At 37.6% G+C, this 15,046-nt stretch overlaps 1 protein-coding gene across 1 annotated transcript in view; it reads right to left on the reverse strand.

The window, feature by feature from the left end:
- The window catches only part of znf618 (zinc finger protein 618), a 28,579-nt gene extending 14,116 nt beyond the window's left edge, over positions 1 to 14,463 (reverse strand). Inside the window, 5 exon segments of the mRNA XM_029444574.1 lie at positions 3,385 to 3,435; positions 3,667 to 3,711; positions 4,019 to 4,096; positions 5,247 to 5,592; positions 14,109 to 14,463. Coding sequence (XP_029300434.1) covers positions 3,385 to 3,435; positions 3,667 to 3,711; positions 4,019 to 4,096; positions 5,247 to 5,565 — 493 coding nt within the window. The 5' untranslated portion in view covers positions 5,566 to 5,592; positions 14,109 to 14,463.
- Positions 14,464 to 15,046: the final 583 nt, after the last annotated feature.

Below are 15,046 nucleotides of genomic sequence, written 5' to 3' on the forward strand. Positions count from 1 at the left end.
AGTGAATGTTACACGTGTCCAGCTTTAAAGCTTTTTCCTTTCTTTGTTATCTGTGTTTGTGTGTCTGACGTTACTATAATTTGACAGTGGCTGCAGTCTTTATAAATGCGCCCACACTGAACCTTTTCTAATTTTAATAATGCGTGGTAATAACTAACGTTAAATTATGCGTATGAACTAGTCTCTGCGCCCGGTTCTTAGCATGGGCACGGCAGCCCCACCATTGCCTAGCAGGCTTCCCTCCCTTCACTCCAAATTTCAACAATAAAAAAATATATTTAATTGTCTCCTCATCGACTTAACCAATCATACAATTGCCACATCAAAATAATGTGTCTAGGGTGGATCTATAAAACATGGAGAGGCAGCGAGAGGAGCGGTGTCACTTTTCAGATCAGCCCTCAATAAGCGCCAGCTGCCGGTCAAACAGCAGACTACTGTGCACGCGCTCAGCTGAGAGCTTGTGTCCTGCAGAGTAGAGGGTGGAGACTCGACTTGTCGGAAAACACCGGTGGCAGAGAGTGCGCAGTAAGCATTAAAAAGTCCACTGAAAGCTCTGCATTTTTCATATACGCCACACAGACGTGTATGGGCTTAATGAATGGATTATCTTTATTTACATTGCTCTTTTTACTGCAGAGCCAGACACATTGCAAACACTGAAACAGGCAATGTTGTCAAGTAAAATGACTGTAAAATGAGGGAAATGTAGGTTGCTCCAGCCTCACAATGTTTTTTGGCAATTGAACAATTATGCAAACTAATGTCAGATAATGTGGAAAAACCTATACATATACATTTAGTGAGAAAGATATACATGTTGTCCTGCTTTGTGTTTAACAAAGTGAATGTATATTCTTAAATGTACTTGCCTATAGGTGTGGAGTATATCAATAGGGAAGAAAAAGGGATTTAAGTTTAAAAAATTAAATAAAAAGGTCTAAGGATTATTTATTGCAAAAGTTGTTATAAGTCAGCAATGGGTGTGGTTTTAAATATTAATACCCATTTAAAGATTGTAAGAAGCCTACTTTTCCTTTACAATAATTCACTACATGTTTACAATCACGTAGGGAAACTCATTAAAATATGCAATAAAATAGGGTCACTGTATATGATGGAATATTGGCATTAGAATGTGCCAGAGGCCACAACATTTGGGCTGTTATGGCCAAAATCTTTCTCCCCCTAGCTGGTTACTTTTTCCTCACTGGCTGGCTGCTCCATATTAAAATCCTTGAATACTGTACACAGCCCGCTTGTACTCGTTGGAAGATAGCTCTACATAAGAAATAAAACATTGGGCGTTATAATTTACAGGCCTAAAGAACACTCCTATTAAAAAATATAAATATTCCAAGTAATCCACATCTAAGGGGCAGCTTTGTGAGACCTGTGCAGCCAGTGTCGAATTATAGTAACGTTAGACACGCAAACACAGATAACAAAGACATTTAAGGAAAAAGCTTTAAAGCTGGACACTGTAAAGAGTGTAACATTCACTAACACTATAGCTAATAGCATAAAGCTAGTTCATAAAATGTTTCATTTCTAGCTTTGGCAAATTCCCCACCCAATAACTTATTTTCCCATTATGTCCCTATGTAACAAAAATGACCCACTATCATAATACTTAGGATGATTTCCCAGAGTGTCTATTAAAGATAGTGAGCTGCTACGCTGCGTTCACAGTGCTATGTGGAAGTGGGAAACATCCATCCTGAAGTGTGGCTGTTGAACTGCACAAGCTGTCAAAGCGTATTGCTCTTATACTGCTATTGGTCCCAAGTATGATCTAAGACAACTTGTTTTACAGAACTTAGTCACTGACGTCAGTTTTTTTCCCGGGAATATGATGTATAGAAAGTGTTGAATCATACTTCTCGCGGTTTCCTGAAGGCAACATTATTGAGGAAGGTCTTCAGCCTTCTTTGCTTTGCTGTCACTTACATTTCAACGCCCCTCAGTTGAAGCCCCGCCCCCTATGCCAGATCAGTGCCAAAAGTCTGAAACTGAAAAAACAAGATTTTAAACTGTAAAGATATCTGAATCTGAAAAACAAACATAAAATCTGCAAATGAAAAAAACAAGAACTCAAATACCAAAATATTACAGAACTGAATCAAATATAACATTCAACCTGAAAAACCCTTTTATATACTTATTGTTATTGTAAATATATAATTGTATTTTTCAAAGTTCAAGATGAATGAAATCTCAGTTTCAAATGTTTTTTTTTTTCAAATGATTAAAACCTTTGGCCTGGATTTAACTCAAATGTCGTCTCCTGCATTTCAAAATTCTCCTACGTACGCACTCCTTCAACAGAGGGAGATTTTGCAAGCCATACTAACTGGAAAAATCACAGCTTATCAGTTGGCCTGGCTTCATTTTTCCTCAGTTGGTTTTAAAATACAGGCTTGCAATGATCCAGGGAAAGTTGCTATAGTAACCAGTCATTAAGAACAAGTCTGGTGTTAAGCAGGCTTAAAGTCAAGGTTACATTAATGCCATATCTTCACTGTGCTGCCCTAAACCTAAGCTTTAAATGTTATTTTGATCACCGACAGTAGAACCAATTTTATTCTTCCTAGGGAAATCAGTCTATTTATTTAACTATATTAAATTAATTGCTACTAAAACAAGTTATACTTTGCCTCCGCTCGTTTTATCTTTACTTGCTGCCACATTCGTTTGGGGTCACTTGGACTGCTCATAGAAGCAAGTTATATTTAAAAATGTTCTTACGAATTCGCATACCTGTCATTCTCAAGTATAAAGTCAAAATATGTGGCGTCGAAGCAAAAATGCTTTGCAGCACGTTCCACCCTCTTAAGAATTTAATCTATCAGGGGGTTCTTTTGTTGCCAAGAAGCCTCTCTGGGCTACCTACTAACACCGTCACAGACCTTAGGTTGCACTGTGTTCGTCTTCCTCCTCGTAGATAAAAATACTGTTGTTCCGTCTGCATCAAGATGATTACTCTTTCTTTTCCCCTTGCCATGTTGATACTGCTGCCTTTAAGCGATGTGCACATTCATGTAATGATTGCTAAGAGTGCGTGTAGGATGCTTTATAAATAACTCTCAAGTACTACTCTGAGGTAGGAGTATTTTTAGTCCTAATCAAACTTTCACCGTGAATCCTGGGAGTGATTTTAAGATGCCTGATAAATACAGGCCCTGGCAGCTGATATGCAATGCAATTAAAAGAGCGACATCCCCAAACCTGCAGGCCAGCATTTATTTTGATACGTAGTTTCAGGTTAACCTCACTTAAATTAGAGGAACTGATGCTGTCAGACAAAAATCATTGTGATAATCAGAACATTACATGATTGTGCCAGAAATGTTGAGGTAAAGTTGGATGTTGCCTTATAGGTACCTGGTATTAGGATGTCACCTATGGGAAGGCGGCTACAGTGAGGAGACAAGACTGATGGGAGAGAGGAAGGGGGACAATGAGGGCAAATAATATGGCTTTTAGTCTGCTAAGTCAAATAGACAAAGGTATCTTCAGTTATAAGATGCGGTGGATTGAATCTAAAAGGATATATCGTAAAACAACACAATGTCTGTTAAATGAGGTATGAAATAAACAGCTTGTGCTGACATGCTTAAAAACTTGAGTTGTGTTCACTGGATGAGTGTGCAAATGTGTACTCACTGTTGGGTGTCTGGGGTAGACCATCTGCAACCATGGTGTCTGATTCTATAGTGAAAAAAAAAAAGGGGGGGGGGGGGGCAGTCAGTCTTAGAGAAATCTGTGAATAGATGAATCTGCTCACAGCTTCCCACCAGTGCTAAAATTGTTATCTCACATTAAAATCAATTCAGAGGCCAAAGATATTAAATAAATAAATCAAATACAATTCCTAGCCAAAACAGGACATGCATGACTAATTTAGAGGAAGTGAATAATTTTACGCCGATGCAGTCAAGAGAGGAATAACACAGCGAGCAGTGAGTTATAATTTTGCTTTTCATAAAGACAATACATACGTTTATAAGCGTCTTACCTCTGTGTGCCCTGACGTGTGTCTGAAAGCAGTTATAATACTTGTACTTCTTCCCACATACCCCACATACATAGGAACCTGCACGACAATTTAAAACAGTGTCATAAAAACAAAGTGATAGTAGCACCAGGAGTAGACACGTGTAACATATTTCATAAAACAACTAACTCATGTTCTTAGTAATCATCATAACGACTGAGTACACCCACAATATCACCCATCAGTTAATGTTAAAGATCACAACATTTTTACATCACATTAAATGTTTACTGAGACCTTTTCTCAGCTTTTGATTAAAAAGGCAAGAATTACTACAAATCTAATGAATTGAAATAATATGAATGTCAGAAGCAAAGAATGGTATCAGGGCCAATTAAGGCATTTTTTATATTTTGTCCTCCTCAACCTTCGTTAAAGTTAGTTCCGTTATTTAGCCAACCGGCTGCTAACAGCCAACGTTACAGCTCTCCTCCGGCCGAGTTCAACAGATACGTGGATCATAATGTTGCATTATCAGAGGAAAAACAGGGTGCATGGATAGTGAGTGTACTGCGTGCTTTTGGATTTTAACATGTGAAGTTTGTCAATTGCTAATGAGACGCCTTTGCCCTGCCCTCATCCATTTATGGGCCAACCACAGGCTTTTGCATGAGCCTCCCAATGACAGCAGTCCTTTCCATAATGTTGTCAGATAATTATAACAACCCGAGCCTCAGTGTCAAAAACAATTACTTTTAGTGGACGTACATTGCCCAAGCGATTACATAGCAGCCCCTGTTTAGCGGATGCAGCGTACTCGCTCTGTACTGGACTCATTTCAAATTCAGTTAGACACAAAAACATGGGGAAAAAAGATTTGGATGCCAATCCACGATATAAAATGGAGGTGTATGGAATTTCAATTGTGCTCAGAGGATTGGAAAATTAAATAAAAAAATTCAACCGTAACAAAACGCTGCCGTTCGTTTTCATAGGGGCCATTTCTTCTGTAGAGTGTTCCAATAAAGAAATAAAAACATCTTTCAGTAAAGTCTGTGGATTTTCCTGAGTAACCAGAACTTTGTTTTTGAAATGTTGCTGCTGAAATAAAAAAAATAATACAATTTTAAAATGCTGAGCAGTTTGTTTGTGTTGTTTTGTCAGTCAGGATGTCGGTCAGGGTCAAGAGACACCAGACAAGATTGCAGTCAGGAAATGCATGTATATATCCATATGTATATTCACACACCTATGCATGAGTCTGTGCTCTTCGTTGGAGGAGGAGTACCTAGGGCAAACATACCCTCGGTCTGAGCTCTACGGGATCCACCTCCACTTGCTCCTCCATCATTTCCTCCAATGACAACACAGATCTCAGCAGGGTTGACGTCACCCACTTTCCCGTTACTCGTCTCTGAAGTCCCAGGCTCTTTCTTTACTGTGACTGTGACAGGTGGTGGAGTTGTACTCTTGGGCTTTGGGGCTAAGGTTGGTGAGGGAGCATCTGTGACTGTACTGCCACCGTCCGCCTGCTCCATCCCAGGATTGGGTGCCTCTTGTGCACTCATGACTCCACCTCCTCTGAGCCCCTGCTTCTGTACCAGGGGGATAAACAGAGAGAGACAAAGATTTTACTTTACTGTCCTATAACAATATAGCCTAGTTCCGACTTCTAGCCCAACATATAGCGTCGGTGCACAATATCAGCACTGCCAGGTCAAAAAGATGTGTTGTTTTGAAACTAACATGGCAACACAGCCAATATTCAAGAAAAACAAGTGGTCTGGAACCTACCTACCTACAATCAACATAACATCAGTAGTCTGCATCTGACTATTGAAAGTGTAAAAAAAATTAATAAACGTGAATCAACCACCCCTCTCTTTCTAAATACAGTCAAGAGATGTGTTAGCGCAAAACCGTAATATCCAGATGCCTAAATTCTTTAATTTCAAAACTATCCAAATGACACAACTTGTCATTTCACTACATGGCTGTAAAAGGACTTGTCAAGAGAATGTACTCAAAATGCAACCATGCAAAGCAGAGTTATACCAGGATGGCTGATATTATGGAAAGAGTGGAAAGTCTAATAATAGCACACCAATACAGCAAAAACAAGCCTTTCATAGCCAAATACAATTTTTTTTGGATATGACACACGACAAAGAAGTCTCTGAAAACAGCTACTTCCAGCTTAATAATTACATTATGTGCAAAAGCGGGCCTTAAGGTTGTGTAATTGTGTTTTTATGATTTCCTAAAACCTTCCTTCTACAACTTTTACAAGGAACGAGCTTAACATGACTAAGATTGTACATGCAATTGTCATTTTGTTAAGTCTTTAAAATCCACAGCATATTTTATGAGCATTTAGTCCATTTTGTATCTTGTAATAAACAAAGATGTTGATCTCCTTGTGACGCTACAGAAAAAAGTGCCGGGGGATCAACAAAGCCAGGATCCTTCCTTAGAGCCAAATGTCATGGAAAACCATCCATTTTATGGGAAACGTTGCTTTTAATTTGAGTATTTCCATTTTAACATAACTCTTAGCATTTTCAAAGCAGAGTATGTTTTATGCACTTGGTGCATTTCCCCATTTTAAACCTGAAATGGCATTTTGAGTTCAGGTTTTTCAATTTCCCTTTCCATTAGTCTCATCAGTGTCTGGTTACAGCAACTGTGTACACCTGTGTAATTGTGTCCACACTGTCCATGGATTAGAAGTGAGAGCAGACATGAGCCACCAAGCTGTGTTTATATTCACAGGTTATCTTTGGGACCTTGTTATGCATTTTAACACGTTGAATAAAATAATTACCGTTGTTGAAAAGAGAAAATGTCTCCCAACTACTGTACTTTACTACAGACATAAACCAGACAGCTGCTTAAAGATACCAACTAATTCATAAGCCAGGTTCATAACCAGAGGCTCATTAGTACACTTTTAAACCACGGTCCTTTAAAACTTCCCTATGTGAATAACATGTGGACTGCAAGACAATAGAAATGTAAAGCCAAGCTTCTGTGTGTCAAAGGCTTCATTTATAGAAGCATTTAGGAGTAAAAAATAAAAAAGGAAAGTATTACATTTTATACTTCCTTTTTTACTTTAAGGAAGTTTACAATGTTTAGATGTTGTTGACATTGTTGGTAATGTGTACATTTAATTATATATTAATCATTGGGGTCATAGTTAAAGGTGGTGTTGAAATGGACTCGATTATAATGAGAGCCGTTTCTAGTTTTCTGCCATTAACATACATACATAAGAACAACAACTACACTGCCTGCACAACACTACACGTGACGATGACACCAATGCTAAAGCATATCATTAAATTAACACCCCTTTGTAAAAAACCATGAATGTAGGCATCATACAAGTAGACTTCATAGCGGAGCAGTAGTGTTGGATTGCCTCGTTAAGTGGCCAAAAGAGTTTATTCTTAAAGTCAAATCTATGTTGCAAAATGTCAGAAAGACATCCACGTTACAGCTTTAGCAATAAAGCACATCGCTGGAGAGAAAGACAAACTGAAAATAGCTGAAAAGCTAGTGTGAATATATGAAAAGCATATGCAGGATACAGCTTTACGTTACCCGTTTGATCAAAAATGACAGTAATTATAAGATAGAATTTAAACCGCACAGCACATCACAAATCAGCACATTAATCTATATCGAAAATAATCATTAGTTGTGGCCCTAATTATATTATAAATAAATACAAAATGTTACTTGAATTAGGAAACATAAAAGGTCACGTATATATGCAGAATATATATGCAGAATATATATATATATATATATATATATATATATATATATATATATATATATATATATATATATATGGGCTATAGCAACAGCCAATCACATATGATTATTTATTCATAGTGTCTGGTTTACTTATTCAAAATGTAACCTGAGCAGCAGATATATACCGCCACTTTGAAGAGTTCATCCTGTGAACCAAAACAGTTGGGGTAATATTTATGGCTGGACTATTATTTTTTTATCTAAAGCTAGAAAGTAGTGAAATTGTTACACTTGTGTAATCACAAAATAATGAAAAGTGAAATGTTAATGCAGGCACAGAAATATTTTGGGTCAGCAAAGTTAGTGGCCCATTTAATCGTCGACGCAGCAGTGCCAAATTTTACATCCCAGTGACATCATTAACTGAATGGTCAGCGCTCTATTTTCGAGCTTGAGGACAGAGGTGTCTTGGGTACAAGTGAACTCTTGTAATGGTCGGCATTAACCTGCTGCAGAGGGAACGGCCATTTTCATACATTTAATATATGAAAATGGGAGTTAAGGTAAGAAACTTGCTCATGAATGTTTTGTTACTGGTGGACAGAAGTGCAAAGTGTACGAATATCATCAAAAGCATTGCATTACAGATCATACATAACAAAAGCTAAGCTTTGCTGGTGTTCGTCTCTCTAAAAAAGCTCCTTAAAAGGCTCGTTGCAGTGTGCAGTATCAGTGGTATACGGTCCGCAAAACCAGCAGACAGGCGTGCAGCACCATTTATGAGTTTGAAAAACAAAAATTATAGTCACAAAAATAAATAGCACCTGCTGGTGAAAGGGATTCGATTTATACATGTTCTGACTCAGAGAAAGACATGATGTAAGATTATGGCAGTGAATTTGTTTGCCAAAATAAACTTCTCCAGTATGTCAATAGTTTAGGTTCTGCAGCAGTCAAAGTTTGCTGACTGGACCATTTTTATTGTGTGATGTCAGTTTTCCATTTTTAGTAGACCTACAGTTTAAACTTAAAAGGTTACAGTATGTGGTCAGTCAGTCTGTTTGGTCTGTCTTGCTGAAAATGATGTGTGAAAAGTGTGTTTATGTGAAAATTTCAAAGTGGAACACGAAAAATACAATAAAGCCAGGCTTCTCTGTCTCAGCGCTTTTTCAAAACGTAGCCTAAGGGAAGCAATTCCAAAGTCGACAACACTGGTATCTGGCATTGTTCTGGCAGAACTTACACTGGTATGAAAATGTTCTACTGTGTCAAGTCTAATCCCCCACAAATACAAAAAGCAATGAGTCATCTCATTATTGTTCTTTTATGAATGATAGTGTAAAGGCTTTCTGTCATCTTAACTTACAGACAAAACAAATGTAGACAGCACTTTAAACTTTGATAATGAATGATTGATTATATCTCAGTGGTGGAAAGTAACTAAGTAGATTTACTCAAGAACTCTACTTAAAGTAAGACTGAGGTAGCGTACTTTATTGTATTTCAGTTGTGCATATCCAACTTGTGTTATTTATTACTTCTACTCCACTACCTTTCAGACACAAATATTGTACATATTGTTTAGATAACTTAAGGATAAATAGTTGACATATAAAAAACACATAAGCTCATAAAAAACAACACGACATTGTTAAAGATTATACCAGTGGTTCAAACCATTAGGCTTGGGACCCCTTATAAAAGATAAAGGGGGGGGGGGGGGGGGTTGGGGCGCCACGAATAAGGGATATTTTCGATCATAACTTCTCACATGGTTTCATTTAAACAACTGTTTGAAGTCCAAAGAGGTAAAATTGTCCATTATTTTTATTTCACTAAAAAGCAAAGACTAGAGAATAAATTAAAACAGATGTGTAGCAGAACATTCATCCTTCCTCTCCAATTAATCATCTCACAACCCAGATTTATACGTGACCCTTAAGAAAACCACTGGCCTATATAACTGTATACAGAGTGGTTACAACTAGATACACTTTACAATGCTGCTTAAACAATAATGAACACTCACAAGGGCCATTGTTATACAGAACAAGCACCTTTACTACTCACTTATATTTAGCAGGTAATAAGAGTAGTTTTACTTTTAAATGCAGGGAATCTACTTGCAATGGGCCATTTGTATGTTGGTGTATTGGTACTTTTAAAGCAAAAGGATCCGAGTACTTCTTCCAACACTGTTACATTCAGCAACAAATCATTCCCTTATTTTTCAAAAAGTCTGCTTTTGTTTAGAAAAAGAACACGAAATTCTCCGTTAGCACTGTTTGCTCGTATCATGCTAACAAAAGGTACTCAGTGCTCACTAAGCACAACCAGCCTGTTCTGTAGCCGAGAGGAGTCCGTAGGTGGAAATGAAAATGAAATAATGGCTAAATTAACTGACTTTAGTTATCTGTAATTAAATGAAATAATGACAAAGAGACATGCATATCTGATTTAGATCAATCCCTTAGTCACCCACTGTAATATTCCCTGTGCAACATTTTAAATGCATACTCTGAAAATAAGAAAGGGCCTGCTTTCCTCTAATTAAAGTGGAAATGCAAAATTAGCCATCTGGCCTTCTGTTCTTTCATAGTGTGGAGCTTCTGATATGCTGTAACCTGCAGCACGCACCATGCAGAACGAAAATCTAAACCAGATGCACATTTGCTTGATGTTCCGTACAAATAAATCACAACTGAAACTAACTCAAACAAAAGGCAAGGAAATGTAGTAAAATTAAATCATCAAACGATATTAGCATATCAAGGATTTATCAATAATAGCATTGTAATAGGCACTGAAGTAAGAAGAGGGCGGTGATTGTGATTTATGTTAATCTATTAAACAAGTTTCCTCTTTGTGACTTTGGCCCAGCGCCGTTTAAAAATGACAATGCATGCATATTAACAACAATATATTGCAGCAATGTACTAAGTGCATCAAGGGTTACAGAATAAGGAGGTTAGGCATACAAGGAAAACATCTCTAAAACATAGCTCTGTTCAGAATTCAGCGCTTAGTCGAGGTACTTAAAATAATTGGCCTATATTTGGGCAGTACTGTATCTGCCTCTGCACAATAATGAAGTAAATCAATCACTATGCTTGGTTAAAGCAAAAAGTCTTGTGCTTCTAACTTGGGGAGATATTCTTACTTTGAATTATACCTTGTAATGCCAAACATCGATGTGCTTTGCATGTTAAGTAGACTGGAATAGAGATTCCAAATATAAAACACAAATTTGTTTAAGGCTCATGAAAATATTTTCTACTCTGAGAGGGATTAAAAATAGGAATCAGCTAAAATGGGGGATGGTGGGGGGTCACTTCAATCACTGCTTTCACTGCATGTTTGTATTATGCGGAGCAGAGTCAGTGACTAGGAGCAAGGGTTGACCAAAACCTGTTTCACACTAAATGCTTTGCTTTCCCGGTTTCTTTAATCAAATGCACATTTTTCTGTCCTCTGTAATAAATGTCTTCCAAGATGGTGTATGACCAATGATTTCAAAAAGCAATAATGCAGAGAAATGGATAAACCCCCCCCCCTTCACCCCACCTCTCACACACACACACACCCGGGATGCTCTGGAAAAAGAAACTGTGTCGTCTAGTAAAATTCCATCAGCATACACTCAAAACCCCCATAAAAACCTTTTCAATCTATATGTTAATGCCACGAATTAAAATTTAATAACAAGAGATATTGAAAAGCAGACTTGAATTATACAAAAATAAATCCTGAAAGATCAGGCCCCTAAAATTAGAAATTCAGGGCGGCATCCGGTCTGCTGCTAAACCCTTGTAGGCTGGCAGATTAAATTTTTGATGAAAATCAAAATTGCACTGCACACTGACGCAGGCGCAGCAAACCTGGCACTATTGTGATTTATGGATTCATTAAACCCGCGGGAGTTTCACCCCTCCCCTTTTCACTCAAAGAAATGAGATTTGCTTCGCTGAAAATTTGTATTTTCAGAAAAGCTACTCAGGCTCTACCTTCAGAAAATGGTCAAGGGAAAAAAGAAGCTTCTCTGTACACTGCACGTAAACAAGCCTAATTTTCAGTGCTGCAGCAATTGACGTCCTTATGCATTATTCATGAAACCAATAAGGTTCATTTTTACAAAGGAAGAGGCAGGAATAATATGTGCAGAATGCACAGAATTTTTTTAATGCAGCAGCCCCAACCCCTGAAAAGCCATTCCCTAGAGACTAATTTAAGTGAAGCCATTTTCAGACATTTTCAACATGCCACTAAGAAAAGATCCGAACGCACTATGTTCGCTATGTTTAAAAAAGATGCATGTTTGTTCAGACACATCTAAGCCCCAAATCATGAATCTGTAATAGTACATTAACAAAAAAGAACTGGCATGACTTCAAAGACAGAAATTGTTTGTTTAACACTGCTTACCCTTTAAAATTAAGAAGAAGAAAAACCTCTGTAGTAAGTTAATGACAATTAAAGCAGCAACTATGTTTCAAACACTGAAAACCACAGCAGGCTGTGATATGATCCCTCACCATCGAGTGTTTATCAGTGCCTGGAGGGTCAAGTTTCACTTTTCCATCCAAACTATTCGCACTAAATATCCTCAGTGAATCAAAGCTTTTGTTGTTTTAAGTACAGACAGACCAGCATTCCTCTCACCTTACTTCAAATGAGAACCCTCCTAGAATGCAGTTTTCATTAACCACATCAGGGTTAAAGGTGTTTTTCATTGCAACAACGACGCATTATTCCTGCGAGCTTTATAACTTATTACTCAGACCTTCAGGTATTCTGCCTATAAACATTCCCATCACTCACAGAGTGATCCAACCCCATTGAACCCATGACACTGGTTGCCTCTCTTCACTTCTGTACTTTAACTGAAACTCCTGCATTTTGATTAGACTCCAAGGAAAGGTCAGAATTTCCACCGAGATTTTGCATACCAACCATACAATTTCCACCAGCTCTTTCAAATTTATACAGATTTGAAGGTCAGCATTAAAATTACCCACAGCAAAATGGCCTCCACAGTTTCCCTTACATTAAAATAAAAGCAAGCCATGCAAGATGGGAAACTGTTTGGCATCTGCAGGATTAATATAAACAGTGGAGCCACTGGTTGTGATTGTTTTTCCTGCCCTCAAATTATGCTGACATGCTCTTTCTTCTTCCAGTGCTGTTCAGTTCACTTTGGATAGTTATTTTCCGCTTAAACATTTCCAATCTCTAGAAATAAAAGTCCAAATTCGTCCATGTTTGCTAAAGTAGTCAATTATATCTGTTTACCCACCATAACACAAAAATACACATCCATGGACAAACAAGAAAAAGGTAAAAACTGGAAAATTACAGTTAATGTGTTAGACTGAAAAGATTCAGGGTGGATTAAGCAGATTTTAGTTTTTTATCTTCATCTCACACTGACAAACTGTTTTCAATGAATGCTTAAACCTTTGGCAAAAAATAATTCAAGTACATGACTAAAATCAAAGATGGAACACATTATCTTGCACAATGCTTAAACTGCAGCATTTAAAAAGGTCATTTTGTATTAATTGGTATGAAAAGCACAAGATCCTTTTCATTTTAATGGTTGGTAATCATTTACGTATGACATCTATGCATTTCAAGCAGCATTGGGACATGTGTCTCCATTTGCACAAAATAACATTCAATTGAATAAACAAGTCTCAAAACTAGTCCTAATACAATTTTTTAATTTCTCAAAATGACTGCCTACAGGTGGCGCCAATGACACCCAGATTTAAAATCCTCTATCTTCCCAAAAATATAATTTGAGATGTATTTTGACATGTGACATGTGTGGTTTTATTTTCTTGTCTGTCTACAGTTAATATCAAGCCCTGAAATACAGTCAAAAGTAACGTTAGTTTTGTGTGAGTTTCAGAGGAGAAACTCCGAAGCTCTGCTCAAATTTGCAGGAAAATTCACAAAACATGGCTGCAGGAGGTTTTTGTGTTTCAGATTGTTCCTCCCCTCGTCGTCCTTCATATTGCCACTATAGTCAGGTCCCCTTGCTCCATCGGGATATACAGTGTTTTACCTATGTGGTGTATATGTGAACAAACCAGCTGCATAGACGACTAGTCAGCAGTTACACGGAAACTTCATTACGAAAATTCAGTCAAAAAAACATCAACAGATTAGGACTATTTCGGATTGCTTCAAAGCCTGCACCTGGTCCAGTGGTTGGCAATAGTGCGCGAGCCTGTCAGGTCTCGTTTGTTAAGTAGCGGGGACTGAAACTTAACATCCACGACTGAAATTTCTAAAATTTAGGATTTCTAAATCAGAAAAAAGAAAACCCAGTGGTCTGACATACCTCCAAAAAAGATGCAGCTCATGCGAAACAGGCTCCCGCTCCAGAAATCTTCCCTCCCCGAGCAGAGGTGACTGCGTGCACAACTGCTTCCTCAAAAAAAATTGTGAATTAGTTATGAGAAATTCCAAATGTTACAAATTTTCACCACAGCGTTTTTTTTCCTCCGCAACACGCTACGTTACATTTTTAGAAAAGAGTAATGGCGTAATGAATCATGAATTTATCGAGGTCTACTTCAGTCCGTGCACGCTCTTCGTTTCTGCCTCGCGCAGGGGGTTAGTGTTGCGGTTCCTCCTGTGGAAATTTCGTCCGCCATATACAAGGGCAGATTCCGAAATTGCAGCGCCGGCCAGTATATTAGCCTACATGAAAAAAAAGAAAGAAAAAGGAAAAAAGTCTGTGAAGAAGACAGGAAAAAATGGTTGGCCGACGATAAAGTTACTCAGGGAATATAGACCCTGGAAATTACGCAGAGGAAAATATTCTAATGTAAATTGAGAACATTATATTAGCAGGCTCTTACTGCTACACTATACACTATTTAGACGTGAGGCTATTTTGATCAGATAATAGTTGCTGATTAGGTCAGGAATTAAGCGTATTAGGCTGATGAACAATTAATGTGTTAAAATATCATACCCTCTTGGTCACATACAGTTCACAGTTGTTTTCCAAAAAATATTATTGTTGATCATTTTAAATAGAAAGGAAAATAGCAACCCTCCATTAGCAGTTTGTTCCCAAAGACTGCATTTTCCTAATTGTTAAGAGCAATTAAACCACAATTAAAACTCTTACCAGTTAAAAAGAGTGACAACAAATCACGTAAATCCACTCAGGTTAGCACAGTTAACTGCAGTAGTCTACATACAGTTTGTTTTAAGGTTACCAGTAAAGAGCAAGATTTTGGTTGGCCAACACATTTTCATTTCAAAACC

Source organism: Cottoperca gobio, chromosome 12, assembly GCF_900634415.1.
Source record: "Cottoperca gobio chromosome 12, fCotGob3.1, whole genome shotgun sequence".
NCBI classification, from domain to species: Eukaryota; Metazoa; Chordata; class Actinopteri; order Perciformes; family Bovichtidae; genus Cottoperca; species Cottoperca gobio.